Consider the following 23,092-nt stretch of genomic DNA (forward strand, 5'->3'; position numbering starts at 1 on the left):
CAAAAGGTAAGAAGACAAACATTTACACAGACTCCAAGTATGCTTTTGCTACACTACAGGGCTCTGTATAAGGAGAAGGCCTTTGGCAGCTAGTAAAAAAGATATTAAAAGTAAGGAAGAAATTAAGACCCTATGCTGCCTGGATACCAGAAAGGGTTGCAGTCATACACTGCTAAGGACGTCAAAAAGAGGATAGCCCCCGGGCTCAGGGAACAGACTGACATATAAGACCGCTAAAAAGCAGCTGAGGGCTTGGGGGTGACAAGTGAAGCCCCTATTAAAGCTTTCATATTGGCGGAGCTACCTGAGCTAACGCAAGACTCTCCAAAACACACTGAAGCCCAAAACCAACTAGCCAAAACAGAAGGGGCCATCAAGACTGAAAAGAGATGGTGGGAATTGCCAAGTGGCAAATTACTGGTACCGGAGGAGCTGGCACCCACTCTGGTAAGCCAAACACACCAAGCGACCCATCTAGGCCATTATAAACTGGAAGAGCTAATTTGAAAATATTTCTTGGTTCCCTGCCTCTCTTCCCTATGCAAGACGAAATCTCAGAACTGCACTGCGTGCTCACAGGTCAGTGTTGCCTCTCAGCACAGACAGAAACCTCCAGGGACTCAGGTGAAAGGCCTGCTGCCCTTTGAACACCTGGAAGTGGACTTGACTGAAATGAAACCTCACCGACGCTAGCATTACCTGCTGGTCTTCGTATGTACATTCTCCGGATGGGTAGAAGCTTTTCCTACCCGGAGTGAAAGAGCATCAGAAGTAGCCTGGTGCCTGCTTAGGGAGACAGTCCCCAGATTTGAATTTCCTACCAGCATTGGATCAGACAATGGCCCGGCTTTCATAGCTGATTTAGTATAACAAGTATGCAAAACTTTAAACATCAAGTGGAAATTACATACAACATACAGGCCCCAGAGTTCTGAGATGATGGAAGGAACTAACCGGACACTTAAAGAGACAGTCTCCAAGTGGATCTTAGAGACTGACTGTTCCTGGGTGGACTTGTTTCTGATGGCTCTGCTCAGACTCAGGATGACCCCACAGTCCCATGGCTCTTCTCTGTACAAAATGGTGTATGGGAGGCCCCCTCCCATAATAAAACAGATGTCAACAAATTTGCCTCAGGTAAGGGGAGATGAGATTTCACAGCAGATGGAACAACTGGGTAAGGTAATAAATCAGGTAACTAAGTTTGTATAAGAAAGGGTGCCGTTCCCCCTTGGGGAACAGATTCACGAATTTGTGCCCGGGGATCAGGTGTGGTCAAGGACTGGAAACACGACTCCTTGGCCCCACATTGGAAGGGTCCGTATACTGTTGCTCTAACCAGCCCTTCTGCAGTTAAAGATGCAGGTGTCACTCCCTGGGTCCCCCACACGAGGGTGAAGAGAGCGTACCACGCAGACCCGGAGGACGCCGAGTGGACTACACAACAGGACCCCACTGATCCCCGTGAAACCAAGGTCATCTTAAAGAAGAAACAGAGATGAAGCTCTACAATCAACTGCTGCTACAAGGACATGCTGGTATCATCTTCAGACTAACCATAGTTTCAGTACAAAGAGGGACCTGTGCTATAATCAAAGTTGAAAGTTGTGTATATATTCCTGATTTATCTGGCTATATATCAGCCACCCTAGATGACATGAAGGTCAGGTAAAAGTTATATCTGATGATAATCTTCCTTTTTGGATTTCGGTCCTTTCTTGGGTGAAGGGTGACTGGTGGAAAACTGTATTTACCATTGTTATAGTTGCCTTGATAGTTCTGCTTTGTGGACCCTTTATTTTACAATGTGCTATGAACTTTGTAACCCAAAGGTTGATGTCGTTCTCCCAAATTAGAGGTCGGAGAGTCAGGGTGCAATATATCCCTATGAATGATGCTCATACTATGAGTTAAGAGCATCAAGAGGCAGGAATGAAGGAGGAAACAGACAGAACAGGCTCCATCTTGAGAGCAGGACTCCATCTTGGGCTGGACTGTGGACTTTGAGCTATATGCCCAGTATCTATGGAAACGACATACCAACTGGAAAACCAGGCCCCCTGGATGGAAGAGCCCCAGGGCTCATACATAGACTTCCTGTTGCCTAAAAGAATATACCCTTATTACCTGTGTAACCGAATAGAATCATAAATTCTATTATGCTTATTGGGGTACGACCACAGGCCTATTGATAATTGTCCGCTGTTAACTACCTAGGCTTAAGGCATATGAATCACGGGTTAACTTTGATTGTATCTTTCTTTTCCCTTGTTCAGACTAGTTTCAGGGAATCTGGGGAGGTGAGTTTGGCACGTACAGTCAGGGTTTTCAGAAAAGCTGGTCAGAGTCTTTGGCTAAGAGGAGACTCTGCCTTGGGCCCGCCAGTGTAATCAGCTGCACTCCACTTCTGCATTGTCCTTCTGAGTGAGTTTGTTTCCCAGAATTTGTGGCTACAACCATATGAGAAAGAGGAAAGGAGCACGGGGGAAAAGAAACTTACTTGGAAAAGGTCATTTATAAAGCAACCTAGAGGTCTTTTTAAGGAGAAGGCAATGGCACCCCACTCCAGTACTCTTGCCTGGAGAATCCCAGGGACGGCGGAGCCTGGTGGGCTGCAGTCCATGGGGTCGCTAAGAGTCAGACACGGCTGAGCAACTTCACTTTCACTTTTCACTTTCATGCACTGGAGAAGGAGATGGCAACCCACTCCAGTGTTCTTGCCTGGAGAATCCCAGGGACGGCGGAGCCTGGTGGGCTGCCGTCTATGGGGTCACACAGAGTCGGACACGACTGAAGCGACTTAGCAGCAGCAGCAGAGGTCTTTTTAAAGATCATACCACTAGGTGGCACCATCAGCCTAAGGCAGTTTGGTTGGTCTCAGCTGAGAAAGGGGGAAAATGAACAGGTGGTCAGTGAAAAATCCTATGGACAGAGGAGGCGCCTGAGGGGCTACAGTCTACGGGGTCGAAAATAGTTAGACATGACTGAGCACGCCTGCACACAGAGTGGGTGGAGGACTTCCCTGGCTCAATGGTAAAGAATCCGCCTGCCAATGCAGGAGACCCAAGAGATGCAGTTTCCACCCCTGGGTGGGGAAGATCCCCTGGAGGAGGAAATGACAACCCACTCCAGTATTCGTGCCTGGAAAATTCCATGGAAGAGCAGCCTGGGGAGATACAGTCTATGGGTTCACAAAGAGTCACACAGGACTGACCACACACACACAGAGTGGGTAAAAAGCTGGAGGGACCCACACTGCATTTGGTAATTTAACCTATACAAGGCATTCCTGTGAACCATCCTCTAGTTTAACTCATATACATAAATGCGAGAATTTTCTTTAAATTACAGAAACATCTCATAACTTTATCTCTTCCAATTGGTTTACATCCTTTGAGTATTTTCTATTGATTAAGATATTTTTAAAAATTTATTTCTAACAGTGCTGTTTATTCTGTGCACTAATCTTTAGCAGCTAGATAAATGCACATATGGAAATTTTACATTTTAGCATAGGTTAATTTGTGAATCTTTTTCTTTATGGTTTGTTCTTTTTGAGTCTTGTTTTAATATATCTTTACTACACTGAGATGACAAAGATAATTTTTGATATCATCTTAAAGTTTTGCTTTTTAAACTATCTGTTTTGTCTTGATATGTGGTCACTTATCTCAGCTGGATAAGCTAATTACTAACTAGTGTATCCTTTCCCTGCTGATTCATCATTCCAGTGCATGTGTCCACTTGGAGTTTTTCTACTCTGTTCCATGGGTCTGTTCGTCTCTTTCTATACCATATACGTATAGGCAGTCTTGACTCCACTTTGTTTTTCAATCACCTTTATGATATTAGCTCATTTCCACTACATCATTACACTCACCTCCACATTCTAGACCAGAAGATGACAGGAAAGGGCAGAGTAGGGCTAACATGCTGGAGAGATTACAGCTAAACAGCAGATTCCTCTTTTCCTCAGTGATGACAGAGTCAGCTGCCAACCATTTGATCCGGGAAACAAAGTCACAAATTACATAATTTGATGAGGTGAACTACTCCAGAGTGGTTAACTGACTGAGAAACAAGAGGCTGGTTCTGGCCACCAGGAATTTGGCCACAGAGGGAACCCAGTACGACAGGAGAGTGAAGAAGAGTCAAGGTGTCAGTCACTCAGTCGTGTCCAACTCTTTGCAACCCCGTGGACTGTAGCCCGCCAGGCTCCTCTGTCGATGGGATTCTCCAGGCAAGAATACTGGAGTGGGTAGCTGTTCCTTCTCCAGGGCATCTTCCCCACCCAGGGATCAAACCCAGGCCTCCTGCATTGCAGGCAGATTCTTTACTCTCTGAGCCACCGGGGAGGCCCCAATGACAGGAAAATAGATCACAGCCAATCTACCACTACCTACCAGAGGGCGAGAAACAAGACTTTTTGATGGTGGAGCTGAAGCCAGAAAGATGACTGCCTTTGTGTTTACCTCTGTCACCAGTGAAATAGGTGGATATTTCTGGTGTCAATCAACCAAGGAAGAGAGTCTCACAGCAGAGAGCCAGGACTTATGATAATGGGCCAGAATTCATAGGGACAGGAAATTCTGGTCTTTTTTGGAGGTGGGAGGGGAGCAGACTTAGAAGAATCTAGAATTTGGGGACCTGCTGGGCTAGAGAGAAAAAGTGGCCTTTGCCACTTGAAGAGAGGCCAGGAGCCAGGTAGAGAGATAACATGTGCAAATGAGCTCATTATCTTTGTTCCCCCAAATCTGCTGCACTCTCCACATTTCCATTGTCAGAGATGGCAGCCCTGTCTCCCCAAGTGCCCTGCTGCTCAAACTGCTCGCCTGGGCACCGTCCTTGAAGATCACTTAAGCCCTAGAGAACTGATCGCCTAAGTCATTCAGCTCTATCCACAGGCCTCTATCTCCCTTCACCCGGGCTCTGCACAGACTACCATATACCACCACAGACTCCCCTGCCACCTTTAGCTAGAACTACAGGAACAGGCTCCTGGCTTTTCCTGCAATGGGTCCTAGTTAAGCTCCCTTCCGCACCCTTGAAGCCAAAAGGCTGATTTAGAAATGTGACGTTCTTACTACTCTGAAATGGTTTCCCATGCCTTAGGCTGCAGTTCAAACTGCTGAATATGAATTACATAGACTTTGATCTGGTCCCCTAGGACCTTCCTTGAGTGGTTATGGGCCCAAGCCAGGGAGTCAGTCTTCTCTGTGTTCAAATCCCCACCGCACTGCCTACCACCTTGAAAGCTGAGCAAACACCTGCCCCTCTCTGTGTGTTAGTGTTCTCACCTATCATTTTAGAGGTGGTTTTATCCATTTGCAGATAATATCGCCTTGCTCAGGGGGTTGTTATGAGGATTGAACACAGTAAAGTCCTTGGAAGAGGGCCTGGTACCTAGTCAGCCTTACATCTGTGTCAGCTGTTACTTTTATTTCAGATTCTCCAGTTCACAAAGTTTTCTCCAGCCTCCAGGCCTTTGCATCACCCTGATCACACTACAAAGCAGCCTGCGGGTGTGGGCAGCCACCACAAGAAACTTGTGAAGTAGGAAGATTCTCAGGCCCCAGCCCAGACCCACCAGAAACGGGGGTCCAGCCCTGCCACAGAGTTTTAACAACCCCTCCAGGGTTCTGAGGCACCAAGGCTGGAACGCTGACGCACTCCTCGCGGTAAACTGTACTGCATCTTTGTCTCCTCCCCCTGCCGGCTGTAGGTCCACAGTGGCCAGGATGGGTCCACATCTTGTGGTCAGTGTCCCTGGTATCTCCTTGTACATGCCATCACAAAAAACGGGAGCCATCACAAGCTGGAATCGAGTAAGCCACATTTTGTAAGCCACACTATCTCCTCAGGCGTCCTCTCTTTGTTGAGTGCCCTGAATTGACACCCAAGTGCTCCTAAAGGCTTGTGGAAGTATTCCAGCTGTCCCTGTGTAAGTCCAGGCTGCGAGGTCTCACGCTGAGGGGAAAGGAGGGTCTCTTAGAAGGTGAAGGGAACAAGACAAGCAGAGGGTGCTCCCTCAGGGGAAGGCCCGGGGCCTGCAGCAGCACGGGCGCTAAGCGGGTGTACGTTCTCCCACAGGGAAGTCTTCTCCTTCGGAGAGACTGTGGAAGGGCCGATGGGACTCTGCCCAGGAGCTGTCCCCATGACTGAGGCTGCAGAGAACTGAGCAAGAAGCGGCCAGGCCGGGAAAGGCTCAGGACTGGGCGGCCGCAGAGGTCAGAGACCATGGGGACCGGCACCTGACCTCTTGTCTTCCGCTGAGGGAGAGAACTGAAGAGAAAACAAGGGCGCCTCTCCTCCTCGCCCCTCTCTCACCTCCGTTTCTCACTCTCAGACTCCCATCTCCTCCCGCGTGGTCTCCGGGTAACAAAGCCGCTGGGTCCAGCCCCGCGCATGGCTGATGGGGTGCGGGGTGCGGGGTGGGGGGAAGCGCAACGGGTTTCCCGGCGATAGTGGCCAACGGAATGGCTTCCCTGCAGAGGGCCCCGAGGCCCAGAGGGCCTCCTCAGAGGCGACGGTGACCCGCATGAGCATCCCTGCTCCGCAGGAGGGTCCCTCGCGGGTATCTGGGCCGCACTGCCCGGGGCTGGGCGGCGGGGCGGCGGGGACCCGCGGACGCGGAGATCCGGGCAGCGGGCCCTGAACGCCGGAGGCATGGCCGCGAGGGCGGCCCCGGGCCTGGAGGGGCACCCCCAGCACGAGCAGGTACGGGCGCGGGCGCGGGCGGGGTCACCGGGTCGCGGTCCTGAGGCCCGCGCAGGGGCTGCCAGTTGCACAGGTCGGTCTCCAAGGCCCCCTCCCGCGCGCGCACCCGGTGTGCACCCGCCGGGGATGGAGGGGCGAATGACCTTCTGGAAGATGCTGTGGCTTGTCCTCACTCCTCCCAACTCCGGGAGGCAGAGTTCCTCTCCGTCGCCCTCTGTCTCTCCTCTTCCTCTCCCCTTCCCCTTCTCTTTCCCCTCCTTTCCCCCTCTCTCGTCCTCCCCGGTTCCTTCCTTTCCCTCCCCCCACTCACTCTGTCTTTTCCGGGATGAACCTTACCCTGCTTGGCCCTGTCCTCTCCCCGCCCTGCACACTGCCTGCCCACCCGCTCCCCGCTCCCTGGCAGAAGCCCCCCGGGCCCGAGTGAAGGCCGGGGCCTTGAGGCAGAGGGCTGAGGGATGCTGGGGGTACATCAAGCTGACTCCGTGGTTCTCACTCAGGAGGCTGGGGCAGAGCCACCTGGAGGGCTCTACCCACAGATGTAGATTTCTATCCCCAGGGTCTCCAAGCCTCACTTCTGGGGTAGACCCTGATCATTTGCAATCTAACCAGTTCCCAGGGGGTGCTGCTGCTTGAGCTCTGAGAATCACTGTACTGTCACGTTCTTCCTCCTCCTGGTGGTGGTTTAAAACCCTATCCATTTATTTAGTTTTCATTCATCTGACAGTTCTTAGGCCATGACCAAGTACTGGGGACTGGGGTAGGGGAGGGAGTAACTGTGCAATTAGAGATGGGCCTTTCCTCTGGGAGTTCACATTCTGGAAGAGCAGAAAAAGGAGGACAAAAAGAACTCATTGAGAGTAGGGAGAAATTACTGTCCCCAAAACAGGTTCAAGTGAAGCTTTGTAAGATTTCTAAGAAGCAAGGGATTGCAATTGGCAGCGAGGATGGGCAAGGCTAGTGAGGGGCATGGCATTGAGCTTGGCCTTGGAGAGTGGATGAGAGCTGACCTTGTGATGACTGGGGAGGCTAGGAATTCTGGATGGAGGGAACAGCAGTACCAACTTGTTGGAGGTGAAGAAAATTGTTGGGGAGTGGTGAGCATGGGAAAGGGGGGAGGGAGCAGCACTCACTGTGACTCTGGTAGAAATTCAGAAGGCTTGTCTTAAAGAAGGGGGAAAGATAAGGGAAAGAGCTAGGCATGCATTTGGGAGTTTGTTTCCAAAATGAACAGGCTCTAAGGAAACTGCATGTCCCTCAAGATGTCCAGTGTCTCCACTTTCTCCAATGGAGGGGCCTATCCTGCAGGACTCCCTGGAGGAGGTGGGCCCCGGGCAGCCCAGAAGGGAGGCTGGGGGTGCAGGAAAAGCACTGAGGGACAGAAAGTTCTGCTTGGTTGGAGCAGAGAGTGTGCTGAGGGAATGGAGGGAGGTGAGGCTGAAAAGGGACATGGGACTTCAGGAGGGACATTAACAATGGTGGCCGGGGGAGGATAATATGGTCAGTAGGCTTTATTATTATTATTATTATCAATGTTTTGAACATCCAAAATTTAAAGAGTCAAATAATTCTGTACAATTCTGTAGACTTAAAACACAAAAACAGCAGCTCCACTCCACTCACCCTTCCCCACTTCTGATTTCCACTCCCCAGAGGCAATGATTTTCAACTTTTTCAGTCATTTTTTCTGGTCTATGCTCCATATTTTCATGCAACACTTCTTGATTTTTAGTCACTAGTGCTATTGGATCGATTCCCTGCTACGGAGGATAAGACAGAACTACATTCTCTCCCACCGACCTGTGCACCCCACCCCGTGCCCGTGACTTGCTTTCTTCCAGCCTCTCACGTTAGTGACATCACACGTTGGCTAAGTCTTCACTCACTGCCTATGTCAGGGACTCTAAGCAAATGCTCGTCACTCCCAGCCAGTCACTGCAGGTACACCCTGAACTGCTCCGCACTCCCTTCCGTTCTGGTTCCTTCATTTTCTGTGCACCTTTCACCCATTCATCACCAAACTCACCGCCAGACTTGGATTCATCCCCAAACTCACTTGCCAGGCTCTTCTCAACATGCTGGAGCCTGTCAGCGGATCTCTCTTGTAACTCCTGAGTTTGGATCCTTTGCATTTGACCCGTGTCTTCTCTCGTTATAGGCTCTTCCTTTTGAACCACAATGTTCAGACTTCCTACTGATGTAATTTGATGTGGCTCTTTTTTTATCAGCTCTACTGGGCACCTGGTGAGTCCTTTCCTTCGAAACAGGTGTCTTTCAAGCCGTGGGAATTTTCCTGTATAATTTCTTTTAAATTTCTTGACTTTAGCCATCTCTGCTCTCTTATTCTGGAAATCCTCTTTTTGGATATGATATTTCCTGGGCAGATTCTCTAGTTTTCTTATATTTTCTTTCTTCTTGTCCACCTCCTTTAGGTTTTTTTGCTGTTTTTTTTTTTTCTTTCTGAGGGAGTTTCATTATTTATCGTCAACATTTCCATTAGATTTTTTATTTTCAGTTCTCAAATTTTTCCTTTCTAAGATTTTTGTCTGTTTCCATTTCTAAATCCTGGGGTCCTTGTCCTCATGGGTGCAGAGCCCTCTCCTGTCTCCAGGACTTGGTCATCTTTGGCTGTCTGCCTGTGTTAAAGGGGAGACAGTAAAACACTGTTTGGAAGCTCTTTAAGCAGGGAGAGCTTATGGAAGGGTAGGCTGCACTGGAGGAGGACCTAGCCGGGCCTTTTCATAGGAAGGATGATGCCAGTCCATATCTGTAAGTCTTTTTTCTTGGCCTGGACAGTATCGCAGAGACGTCCTCTTCCACATGCTGCCTGGCAGCCAGCATCCCCAGCCAGGTGGCAGGCCTAGAGCAAGAGTTCAGATAAAGGCCCACGTGCCTTGTGTCTAAAGATTATAAGCCAAGCTGCTCTCACAGGCCTGCCTGCAGGTCCACTAGGACCTGTGCCGCCTCCCTGACCCAGAGCTTACAGGAGGCACGCCCTCCCCGCCAGCCCAGCAGTTTGCACCTGAGTGTAGTGGCTACCTGCTGGGGCTGGATGTGCAGGTATCCATTTCCTGGAGCTGCTGTAACAAGAGGAGTTTACTGAAGGGATAAATTGGGAGATTGGGATTGACATATACACAGTGCTATATACAAAATCAATAACTAATAAGGACCTACTGTATAGCATAGGGAACTCCACATTCTGGAAAAAAAAAAAGAAAATGAAATGTTAATCGCTCAGTCGTGTCTGACTTTTTGCAACCCCATGGATTGTAGCCGTCTAGGCTCCTCTTTCCATGGGATTCTCCAGGCAAAAATACTGGAGTGGGTTGCTGTTCTCTTCTCCAAGAGATCTTCCCAGCCTAGGGATTGAACCCAGGTCTCCTGTATTGCAGGCAGATTCTTTACCATCTGAGCCACCAGGAAAGCCCACATTCTGGAATAACCTATATGATAAAAGAATCTAAAAAAAGAATATAAATCTTAAAAAAAGAATCTAAAAAAGAATATGTATATGTATAACTGATTCACTTTGCTGTACACCTGAAACACAACATTGTAAATCAACTATAGTCCAATAAAAAGTAATTTTTTTAAATAGAGAAAAATTTTAAAAATATTGATAGAAAGGGAAAAAATAGAAATAGAAAAAAATAGGGATTCCCTGGCAGTCTAGTGGATAAGAATCCACCTTCCAATGCAGGAGACATGGGTTGCATCCCTGGTCTGGGAAGATCCTGCATGCCAAGGAGCAACTCAGCCTTCTCTGAGTTGCTCAGAACCCCAACTGCTGAAACCAGGATGCCTAGAGCCCATGCTCCCGGAAGCCAGTGTGATGAGACACCCGTGCGCAGCAGTGAAGAGCAGCCCCTGCTCACCACGACCAGGGAAGGCGCATGCTCAGCAGTGAACACTAAGCATGGCCGAAAATAAAGCAATCAATCTTTACAAAAAAAAAGAAAAATAGAACCTTACTCTTCCACAGTTCTAGGGGCCGGAAGTCTAAAACCTGTGTGTAGGCAGGGCTATGGGTCCTCAGAGACTCTAGGGTGAACCTTCCTTGCCTCTCGCAACTTCAGGGGACTCCAGGTGTCTTGGGCTTGTAGCTGCTTCTCTCCAGTCACTGCCTCCGTCTCAACGTGGCTTCCTTCTCCATGCCTGTGTGTCTCCAGGTGTCAGATCTCCCTTTGACTTTCTCTTATATCAACTCCAGGGTTCAGGGCCCACCCTAAATCCTGGATGATCCTATCCCCAAATCCTTAACTTATTCACATCTGTAAAGATTCTTTCTTTTTCCAAATGAGATCACAGTCGTAGGAACCAGAGGTCAGAAATAGGCCATATCTTTGGGGGTTGGGTAGGGAGGGACAGGTTCATCCCCCTGCAGAACAGAAACCAACACTAGGACTGGTCCCATCAGGTGCCTCAAGGACTCTTGGTAGGAAGCAACCCACTGCACACCTCACCTCCTCACTTCTCACACTAAGGATTTCCAGGCAGTTCATAGCTGCTTCCAAACTACTCACTGGATGGAGGGAGAGAGGCAGTGTGGTTATGACGGGGGCCTGGTCCACTGAGTCACCAGCTTTGGATGGCCTGGGGTGGAGGCGGAGTGCAAATTAAAAACTCTATTTTGGATTTTCTGGGGCTCAGACTGTTGTTTATTTCTCCCCTTCTTCCCCCATCCACCTGAGAGCATCAGCCCTATACCAGCCATCTTCAGTCAATTTTTACTCAAGCTTTCAAAATATTTCCGCTTTTTTTGGCCCTCTTTTTTTTCAGGATCTTAGTTCCCCAACCAGGGATTGAACTGGCACCCTCCAAACTGAAAGCCCTGAGTCCTAACCACTGGACCACCGGGGAATTCCCTCAAAATATTTTCTTGAGTTAGAAAAGAGGGAAAAAATCCTCTGTGTTTCCAAATTTGAGATGCATGGGGGTAGAGGGGAGGCTTCGAGAGCAGGCCAGTGCCTATGGGGCCTGATGGAAGACCAGGCTGGAATCTCCCCTCCAGATGAGGACTTTAAATGCTTCCCCTCTCCCTGCCAGAGCCTGGGTCTCTGAGCCCCATCGAATCCCCCCAGACTGGGGTGGGGTGGAGAATGACACAAAGTCTCACACTGACTGAGCCTTCTATTTTCAACACAGCTGCAGCCACACTTCTAGACATGCTAGGCTTCCTCCACCCCTCAGCCCTCCCGAGGGTCTTCAGCATAGAACGTCTGCTTTCAGGAGGGCTTTTCCAGAGTTATCACTAGTGAGTTTAACCTTCTTTGCATAAATGAGCCATTTGTATTTCCTCTTTTATGAATTTCTTGTTCATGTGCTTTGCCCTTTACAAATGCTTTCTCTCTTTTGGATTAAACTGTAAAAGCTCTTTTTCTATTCAGTTTAGTCATTTCTTGCCTTCACATATGTTATATTTTCTCCAGTTTATCTTTCAAATACAGGTGATTTTAATCTATTTTTCGTCCTCAAAATTCATCGATGTTTTTACTTTACAGTTTCTGAGTTCCATGTCATACTTAGAAATGCCTTCTTCACTGAGGTATTATTAAAATGCTTAACTGTATTTCTTCTAGCACTTTTCAGGTTTTCCTTTTCACATTTAAATATTTGATGCTTTTGGAATCTATTTTGAAGCAGGGTATGGATCCAGCTTTAGTTTTCTCAAATGACTAGCTAATGGTCTCAGCACCATTTTCTTTTCATTCATTTTGTATTGGGGTATAGCCAATTAACAATGGTGTGATAATTTTAGGTGAACAGCAAAGGAGTTCAGCCATACATATGTATATCACTCTCCCCCCAAACCCCTCCCGTCCAGGCTGGCCCATAACCCTGAGTAGAGTTCCATGTCTCAGCACCATTTATTGAACAATCCATTTCTTTCTCACTGCTCTGAAGTAGCTCACTCATCATCTGTAGCTAGGTCTGCTCCTGGGCTCTTATGCTTACTCACTGCCTTCCTGTTCCTGGGCCCGTAGGCCGTCAGGTAATTTCTGTGGCTGTACTGTGGGTTTCAGTGGCTGACAGACTGCACCCCTAGTCTTCTGAATTTTCCTGGATATCCTTATGCTTATCCTTCAGATGAATTTTAGTGTCATTTCAGTTTCCAAAATAAGTCCTCTTAAGCCCCTGGATGGGCTTACATAATAACATACCACAAAAAAAAATCTTTCAAAAAATAGATTCCACCTAGGAAAAAAAAAATTGTACTATAGGAAACCATTACTAGAAAAGAGATGTCTCTAATTGTACCACCATCGTAGTTTGCTTTTTCCCTAAGAAAAAGAATATTGTTTTAATATCACTTGATCTAAGGAAGTTCTTAATTGTATTTAGCAGAAATCGTTTCAGCTGCAATTTCCACTCCCTAAGCTTTCCTCGTCTTCTTTATCATACTTCACTTTATCATACTTCATTTAAAATGACTTCAGAAACAGACTCACAGATACAGGAAACATACTGGTGGTTGTAGGGAGGGGCAAATTAGGGGTGTGGATTAAGAGAGAGAAACTGCCATGTATAAAATAGATAATCACCAAGGACATGTTGTATAGCACAGGGAATTACAGCTATTATCTTGTAATAACTTTTATGGAGGATCATCTGTAAAATACTGAATCATTATGCTGTATACCTGAAACTAATAAAATATGGTAAATCAACTATACTTCAATTAAAAAAAAAAAAACAAGACTTGGAATCTGGTGGGTAGTTACACATTTATACCCAAAGCTACATTACTTGTAAAAGTCAAAGGAAGTGAATCTTCTCAACTAAAAACCCAATTCCCTGTTTTAAGCCAATTTGAACAAAAAGCACTGTGAAGCCAAAGATCTTGAACATCAAAAAGGGGACCCATGAAGTCTTGGTTGCAACTTTTACTAAGATGACTGGCCCTTGGATGAAGCACCTTCTTAGAAAACTCTCATCTAATGTTTTATTTATATTCACAATATTGCAGTGAAGTAGATAAGAGCAGTCTTTACGTCAGTCTCCAGCCTCTGAGAAGGAAATGGAGACAAGCACAGGTTGGTGATGCGCCTGGGTTACCCAGAGCTCCAGTCAGCTCAGTGTTTGGTACTCTATGGGTCTGTGTGGCTACAAGGCTCATTCCCAAAGCAGAAGCCAGTCAAGTTGGCCATATCCCAATGGCACCCCACTCCAGTACTCTTGCCTGGAAAATCCCATGGACGGAGGAGCCTGGTGGGCTGCAGTCCATGAGGTCGCTAAGAGTCGGACACGACTGAGCGACTTCACTTTCACTTTTCACTTTCATGCATTGGAGAAGGAAATGGTAACCCACTCCAATGTTCTTGCCTGGAGAATCCCAGGGACAGGAGAGCCTGGTGGGCTGCCGTCTATGGGGTCACACAGAGTCAGACACGACTGAAGTGACTTAGCAGTAGCAGCACTAAGGAGGGGGCTTGGCCCTGCTCTTCCCTGAGGGCTGCCACTAGGCGGCTGCCTTGAGCCCAAGTGCCACAACCTTCATTTGGATATCAGGGACTGCCTGGTAGGATCAGCCAGTGGCAGAGAGCCCCAGGGAAGCTGCAGGCAGCAGTTGCTGCCCCAACCACCTCCTCTCCACCATCACCCAGCAAGTCCTAAACCTGCCTAAACCTCAGCTAAGCTATGTCTCCCGGAGCTTTCATCCCCCTTATAAGGAACTGCTCCAGTCTCTGACCAAGGCACACATGTCTTATGGAAACTGAGTCAGAGGACTCCTAGCCTGAACTGTTGTTTCTTTCCATCTGTCAGAATTGCTTCACACACACACACTCACACACACACACACACACACAGAGGAATTGCTTCTGCCATCTCAAGACACTATGGACATGAGTTTGAGTAAGCTCCGGGAGTTGGTGATGGACAGGGAAGCCTGACGTGCTGCAGTCCATGGGGTCACAAAGAGTTGGACACGATGGAGCAACTATGGTTTTTCCAGTAGTCATGTATGGATGTGAGAGTTGGACTATAAAGAAAGCTGAGCACAGAAGAATTGATGGTTTTGAACTGTGGTGTTGGAGAAGACTCTTGAGAGTCCCTTGGACTGCAAGGAGATCCAACCAGTCCATTCTGAAGGAGATCAGACCTGGGTATTCATTGGAAGGACTGATGTTGAAGCTGAGACTCCAATACTTTGGCCACTTGATGTGAAGAGCTGACTCATTGGAAAAGACCCTGATGCTGGGAAAGATCGAGGGCAGGAGGAGAAGGGGACAACAGAGGATGAGATGGTTGGATGGCATCACCAACTCAATGGACATGAGTTTGGGTGGACTCCGGGAGTTGGTGATGGACAGGGAGGCCTGGCGTGCTGCTGTTCGTGGGGTCGCAAAGAGTCGGACATGACTGAGCAACTGAACTGAACTGAGCTGATTTCAAGAAAACAAAGGAGGGAAAAAACAAAACCTGTTTAATGTCTGATTTGTGTAATAAAAGCTTTAGTACACAAGGCCTTTTCTTCTTTGCCATCATTGGGGATTTTAGCTTTTGATGCTACTGGACTAGAGGTTAGGCTGTCTGTATTCTCCATGAAAGTTATACAATTATGTCTTTCCAAAGATTAGCCTTCAGTTCAGTTCAGTTCAATTCAGTCGCTCAGTCGTGTCCGACTCTTTGTGACCCCATGAATCGCAGCACGCCAGGCCTCCCTATCCATCACCAACTCCCGGACTTCACTCAGACTCACGTCCATCGAGTCAGTGATGCCATCCAGCCATCTCATCCTCTGTCATCCCCTTCTCCTCCTGCCCCCAATCCCTCCCAGCATCAGAGTCTTTTCCAATGAGTCAACTCTTCCCATGAGGTGGCCAAGGTACTGGAGTTTCAGCTTTAGCATCATTCCTTCCAAAGAAATCCCAGGGCTGATCTCCTTCAGAATGGACTGGTTGGATCTCCTTGCAGTCCAAGGGACTCTCAGGAGTCTTCTCCAACACCACAGTTCAAAAGCATCAATTCTTCGGCGCTCAGCTTTCTTCACAGTCCAACTCTCACATCCATACATGACCACAGGAAAAACCATAGCCTTGACTAGACGGACCTTTGTTGGCAAAGTAATGTCTCTGCTTTTGAATATGCCATCTAGGTTAGTCATATCTTTCCTTCCAAGGAGTAAGTGTCTTTTAATTTCATGGCTACAGTCACCATCTGCAGTGATTTTGGAGCCCAAAAAAATAAAGTCTGACACTGTTTCCACTGTTTGCCCATCTATTTCCCATGAAGTGATGGGACCAGAGACCATGATCTTAGTTTTCTGAATGTTGAGCTTTAAGCCAAGTTTTTCACTCTCCACTTTCACTTTCATCAAGAGGCTTTTTAGTTCCTCTTCACTTTCTGCCATAAGGGTGGTGTTATCTGCATATCTGAGGTTATTGATATTTCTCCCGGCAATCTTAATTCCAGCTTGTGCTTCTTCCAGCCCAGCGTTTCTCATGATGTACTCTGCATATAAGTTAAATAAGCAGGGTGACAATATACAGCCTTGACGTACTCCTTTTCCTATTTGGAACCAGTCTGTTGTTCCATGTCCAGTTCTAACTGTTGCTTCCTGACCTGCATACAGGTTTCTCAAGAGGCAGGTCAGGTGGTCTGGTATTCCCATCTCTTTCAGGATTTTCCACAGTTTATTGTGATCCACACAGAGGGTCAGCAGCACTTGGGTGCACCCTGTAGGTCAGTCTCAAGCACTTTCCTGGGAATGGTCTGTATGCTCTCCCACCCAGCCCACCGGCTGGGCTAGATTACCCCCTTCCCTGTGATCAGGGTGTAAGGGTTTAAACGAACAGGAGGACACAACAATGCTCCAAACGAGAAGCTGGTCAGCTCTGACTCTAAATCCTTGAACCTGGAGAATGTCATCTCCAAGTTCTCACTGGCATCATTTAAGGTACCAGCAAAACAAATGTTTTTCACAAGTTCTCCAATTCATAGATTACACCAGAAGCCAGGGTGGCACTGCCTGTTGGGAGACCACTTCCTACAACTTTGACTGAAGTGCCAAAGAAAACCACAGGCATGGAGCCTCATTTGGTTTCCTGACCTTGGAGAGCAGAATCAAGTATTTATCAATAGTGACCTGATTACTGTTTTGTGTGGGTGTATGTGTGTGTGTGTGTTTAGTTCCGTAATTAAATATTTTGTTACAGCTTTCATTCTAAACTATTACAGTACTAGGAAACATCAGTATTTTTCATGGTTTGAGTTTCTCATGTAATGCTGTAAAATGGAAGCTAAGGAAACAAGAAAATTTTGAGAAGGGGTCTCTTATGTTTTTCAGATCTCTCATACAAAGCTTTCTGCGGATGATCAGTGGAAGTAAGTGATTTGTATTTTTTTAATAGCTGATATACTAAAAATTAGATTTCCATTGTAATAGTTTGAGAAATTAAATGCAGCCATCATTTTACTATAATTCCCCAAGACAGAAGTTGGGTTAGCAAAGCCATGTAAGCACAATGATTGTATAGACCCAAACTGCAGGGGTTTCATCTGCCTTCTGCAATAGATACATGCTGTTCCACAAATGTGTATGTCCCTCAGTGTATGTCCTTATATGTCCTTGTCCTTTTAGGCACAAGATACATCTTGTTTTCCTTTTAGGCTATTTCTTCTGTGTTATGGTACCTACTCTGGGGCCATTGGACTCCTATGGGCACCGAATGAAATATAAAACAGTTCCTCCTTTTTTTTGCATTATGGTCACCAATTATGAGTGTATTCCTAATCAAAACAGATGATATCTGTTACATTCTACACTAGTTTATACTTTCCAAAGTACTTCCACGTAGGTTAACCATCTAAGATGCATTTTCACCATATATTCACAAAATCGTTAATGTTATAAAGTATATTTTGTTTGATATCTATGCAAGTCCTATTTTAGACTGATGACAAACCCACTCTTCTATCTATGTATTACACAGAGTGTTAAATAGTTATTTTGGACCTGGAATGTAAAAACTATAACTCAGGGCTTGTACCCTTTTATTTTTTTCACTTCCCATTTCTTCAGAAGAATGAATATATTTTTTAAAGAGCTTCTAGAAATCATTCTCAGCTCCTAAGCTCAGCTTCCAATACAGAGACCAATAGTCATATAATCTTATTCAGGTTGTTTACCTGATATGGACTTCAGCTTCTCCATTTGATCAGTGAAGGAGTCTCAGCACATCTATGGTACCTCCCAGCTCTAACAGTCTCAGATTTTATCTGAGAAGATAGATTTCTGAGAAGTTTGAGAATAGTTGAGAAATTATTAATTATTCATGGAAATGCTGGGAGCACAGGAGGTTCAAACAGTGCAGCGCTTTAACAGCACAAGTTAGTAAGTTAACGGAGAAGGAAACGGCAACCCACTCCAGTACTCTTGCCTGGGGAATCCCAGGGACAGAGGAGCCTGGTGGGCTGCAATCCATAGGGTCGCACAAAGTCGGACACGACTGAAGCGACTTAGCGTGCATGCATGCTTTGGAGAAGGAAATGGCAACTCACTCCAGTGTTCTTGCCTGGAGAATCCCAGGGACAGAGGAGCCTGGTGGGCTGCCATCTATGGGGTTGCACAGAGTCGGACACGAATGCAGCGACTTAGCAGCAGCAGCAGCAAGCAGAAATATTTAGGAGGCTCTGTGGGCTCATTTCTGTGCATTTTCCAGCAGGGGGCACCCCTGGGATTTGGATGGAGCCCTTGCTGAGGTAGCTCTGTAGAAATGCTGGTAGAGAGAGACCCAAACCAGGTACCCAATAAGTGGCTTTAAAAGGTCACAGGATATTACCCTGGAGTGCTTTCTGATCAGTGCCCTAACTAAATGCAAACTGAGAGATTCTGTGGCTGATAGTGCCTCACTTGGGGTAGAAGATGATGCTAACCAATAGTTATAAAGTAATTGTCAAGGTTCATATTAAATACTATTCCATTTTACCTAATTCCTGAATCACTCTCTCTTCCTCTGGGCCAGTAGATCCCAATTTAGGCTGCACTTTAGAATCATAAGAGGAACTGTAAAAATTACTGATGCCTTGATCGCATCCTGGAAATCTCTATGCATTTGCTCAGGCTGCCGAAGCAGATCACGCAGACTGGGTGCTAAAACAACAAAAATCTATTTTCTCACAGATCTAGAGGCTGCAAGTCCAAGACCCAGGGGCTGCAGGCTTTGGTTCTTTTTGAAGCCTCTCTCCTTGGCTTCTGCCTGTGTATCCAGATGGTCTTCCCCATGTCCTCACCTCCCCTTCTCATAAGGACACCAGTCATGTGGTGAGGACCCGTCTTAATGACCCCATTTACCTTAATTACCTCTTTAAAGACCCTTTCTGCCAACACAGTCACATTCTGAGGTCCTGGGTGTTAGCACTTCAGCTTATGAATTTTAAGGGAACCCAGTACAGCCTAAAACACCAAGCAATGGCCACTCCATTGCTCTGGGGTCCAGCCTGGACACTGTGATTTTTAAAAGCTCCTCAGTGATTTCCAGGTCACAGTCCAGGTCAAGCAGCTCTGCTCTAGATTCTCTTGGAGGCCACTTCTTCTATAGGAGGTTAAACCAGGTGACTTACTACTTCAGTGGTTTTATCTACCACTGCATAAAATTAAAAGTCCAACTAAACACGGAAGCATTTAGTCATCCTCTGAATGTTTGTGCCTAAGATAATACTTAGGCCTCTTCTTTCTCCTTATGATGAAAATAATTTCTACAACTCCGAGGTTTTCCATAGCCCCACAAATAGTATTCTCTCCATAGGCACCATCTGCCGGATATCCTTTTAGTTAAGAATGTTAGAAATTACTTGAGATTGCCAATATTTGATTGGAGGGCTTTTTTACTTTCAAAAATGGCAATTTCATATGATACAACATAATAGAAAGTATTATTCTTCATATGAAAGTGAAAGTGTTCGTTGCTCAGTTGTGTCTGGCTCTTTGCGACCGCATGGACTGTGGCCCGCCAGACTCCTCTGTCCATGGGATTTTCCAGATAAGAATACTGGAGTGGGTTACCATTTCTTTCTCCAGAGGATCTTCCTGACCCAGGTATCAAACCTGGGTCTCCCACATTGAAGGCAGATTCTTTACCATCTGAGCCACCAGGGAAGACTATTGTTCATACAGATACAAATAAAATATCATATATATGTGCTCTACAGTTATAGAGCACGTATCTTGTGAGGTACAGAGAGATCATTATTTTAGATTTGAAAATGAGGAAACTGAGGTGCAGAGAAAAGAACTGACTTTCCCAAGGGGATGATGTGGCAGATGGGAGGTTGGAACCCAGGTCTTCAGAGCCCACCAGGGAGCTTCCGTCCCCACTGCTCACCTTGAAAGGACAAGGCTGAGGCCAAAAGCACACGGGCAAGCTAAGGGCAGAGAGGAATTGGTTTCACTGACAGACTCAGGCTCCTCTTCTCTGCTGTCCCTTCCCCCAAGCCTGGGGGAAAGGGGGGAACTGAGAACTTAGGAAAACTTTGTAATCAAAGCTTCAAAAACCCCCCGTTTGAAATTCCCAATTGCTTCTCATGAGTCCTGCCTATTTTTCTTGCTTTGCTAACTGTCCAAGAGTGGAGGGCTCGTTCAGCTGACCTCCTTTGCCGCTTGCAGCCTGCAGCAGGAGAGGATGTACAAGATGCACCGGGGACATGAGTCCATGCACGTGGAGATGATCCTGATCTTCCTCTGCGCCCTGGTCGTTGCCCAGATAGTGCTGGTGCAGTGGAGACAGAGGCACGGCCGCTCCTACAACGTGAGTCACCCCCGGGGGCCGCTGGAAGCCTGCTCCTCTTCCCAACACATCCCTCCTTTGTTACCACTTTGAAGGAAATGGTTTGGTTTAAGTCAGTGGCTCTCAGCCCCATGCAGTTTTGCCCCCGGGAGACTCTGAGCAACATCTGGAAACATTTGTGATTGTCACGCCTTAGCAGGAGGGAAGCGGGGAGGGGAGCGGCTACTGGCATGTAGCAGTAGAGGCCAGGGATGCCGCTCCACATGCAAGAACAGCTCCTCATGACAGAAACACCAGTGGTGCCCAGGCTGAGAAACCCAGGCTTAAGTAAGCCTACTTTCCTTTTGGGCATGAACTACTTCTGCCAATGGCCCAGGACAGGAGGATTAGGAACAGCAGAAACAAAAGGCTGAGGCTGTCTAACTTGGCTTCATCAGCATTACACTGTCTTGGCATGGATGGTTTCTGTCCCCAGGGGGGTGTGGTAAAGCAGACACTGAGCTGACCTTTTCCACATGGAGCAGGACCCTGTTGTCACAGACCCCTCCCACCCAGCATGCCCACTGGAACCTCCCCATCTCATGGCCTCAGTCATGGCCTGGGCTTGTTGGACCTGAGACAGGCGCTGCCATGCTGAAGGCAGAGCTGCTCACAGCCCCGGGTGCAGCAGAATCAGCTGGGGGACTCGTTCAATGAGATGCCCGGGTCCCATCCCCAGAGTTTTTTCACTCAATGTAGGCCAAATAACTTGCACGTTGAACGAGTTCCCAAGTGGTACAGACGTTACTGGTCCAGGGATGGCACTCTGAGAACCAGCGATGCAGGCCTGAGAGTGGGCTGGGTGGGGAGACGCTGGAGATGGGCCCGCAGTTCACGCCCTCCATGGCCCTGGGTCTCAGACTGGTCACCGTGTCAGAAACTTGCCTGTGACCAATGAAGTGCTGGCTCAGACGAGTATTTTATTTTCTTTCCGCCCATCATAAAAATTGTTTCCTGCATAGCATGGGACTGAAAAGAATTCTTCTAAGTTTCCTCTAATATGTAAATCTAAGTTAATGTTGACCGTTTTATTTAGAAAGGGGAATCTTGGGAGATTTTCGTTGTTTTTTAAGCAAATGCATCCATGTGCTGTCGTGTCACCGCTGTCTTGTAGATTAAAATGAACACCCTCTATATTCCACTTGAACGAATTTTCTTCAATGAAGGAGAGTAGGATCAAGCCTCATTAGTTATTCTCTCTCATATCAAAGAAAAAGCCCCTTAAATATATGGTTTCCTTATCTTCAAAATGGAAATACCTAGCATAGAATTTCCAGAGTCCTTAAAAAGAAGCCTGGATTCTTAAGGAAAGGGTGTGTAGCCCTGTTCCATCCTTCCTTTATAACTGATAATTATCTCTGAGTTTGTATGAATTCAGTTTCCACGAAGACACAGATGTGGATTTACTTAGAGAGAAATCCCCTTTGAAAGGAAACACCGCATGAGCCAGCTGACTTGAACTGTATCCCACCACTCCTCTGCCATTTTTATTTGGTGATTTTTGAGGTACCTCATGCTAGAAAGGATCTGTCCTCGTGTCTGACGAGGTTGCTCATATGGAAGCTGAGGCTGCCGCTGCCTCCACCACTGTGGGGCTTCACACGCTGGCTGCACCAGCGACGCAGCCCGCGCATGAGCAGTCAGGGGCCCCTTGGAGGACTTGCTGCCGCTGGCAGTTCTGAGCCTCGGTGGCTGGCTACAGCTGTTGGCCGACGGGAGTGGCCTCCCCAGGTGCTTCCTGATGCCCACTGCACAAGCCGTACTGCCCAGAACGCCTCTCCAGGACCTTGCTTTTGCCTGTGCTCTGCCCCCCAGAACTGGGCTCCCTCAGTCACTCTCCTTCTCCCTGGGGCGCTGTTACTGTGTCCTGCCACACGGCTGCACTATTTTACGTCTACTCAGATGTGCTGTGTGGTCCTGAGGATACCCTGGAGGTAACCAGGTGACTGTGATTGCTGCATCTCTTAGGGTGACCCATTTTGACAAGGCCAGGAGCCTAAGATGCCTTCAGTGGTCAAGCACAGATTTGAGTCTTGTGGTGGTCCCAAAGGAACTGTTCTGGGTTAGTACAAAGATACAGCTGGCCTCTAGAATATTCTCTACTTCTTTGCCCATCATAGTCCATCTACTGTTGTTGCATGGCCCCAAAGGAACAGGTGGAGACACCCTGTGTGTCTCTGCTTACAGTCTTGCTCAAGGTAAGATCCAGCGTGTGAGGCTGACCATTCCCATGCCGCTGCTTCGGCTTTACCGCTTGCTCTTCTTGTATCTACCGCTTGTATCTTGGAGGTTCGCTGCCAGAGCCGTCATCAGAACTCGGCCGTCTCAGGAGCCCTTGGTGACATCTGCAAACGCTGGGGCTGGTAATAGTTCCCAGAGCGCCTGTAGCTGACTCCAGCACTGGTTTCCAGCTCTCTTACTGTGGTTTGCGTGAACTGTATCCAAAAACCTGCAACTAACGGCCTATTCAGGTTAACATCTTTGGTATGAAATTTGATGGACATGTTTCCATAAAAGCTGACCTAAACAGCCTTGTCATCCAAAAATAACCCAACTTGTTTTTAACATATAAGCTAACTTTTAACTTGGGCTTCCCTGGTGGCGCAAAT

General features: G+C 47.3%; 1 protein-coding gene across 1 annotated transcript in view; it reads left to right on the forward strand.

The window, feature by feature from the left end:
* The first annotated feature begins 14,555 nt into the window (after nucleotides 1-14,555).
* RNF175 (ring finger protein 175) overlaps nucleotides 14,556-23,092 on the forward strand; it is a 56,070-nt gene continuing 47,533 nt past the window's right edge. Inside the window, exons 1-4 of the mRNA XM_055550801.1 lie at nucleotides 14,556-14,571; nucleotides 16,515-16,615; nucleotides 17,006-17,043; nucleotides 20,324-20,465. Coding sequence (XP_055406776.1) covers nucleotides 14,556-14,571; nucleotides 16,515-16,615; nucleotides 17,006-17,043; nucleotides 20,324-20,465 — 297 coding nt within the window. The remainder of the gene's footprint in view (nucleotides 14,572-16,514; nucleotides 16,616-17,005; nucleotides 17,044-20,323; nucleotides 20,466-23,092) is intronic.

Source organism: Bubalus kerabau, chromosome 16 (assembly GCF_029407905.1).
Source record: "Bubalus kerabau isolate K-KA32 ecotype Philippines breed swamp buffalo chromosome 16, PCC_UOA_SB_1v2, whole genome shotgun sequence".
NCBI classification, from domain to species: Eukaryota; Metazoa; Chordata; class Mammalia; order Artiodactyla; family Bovidae; genus Bubalus; species Bubalus kerabau.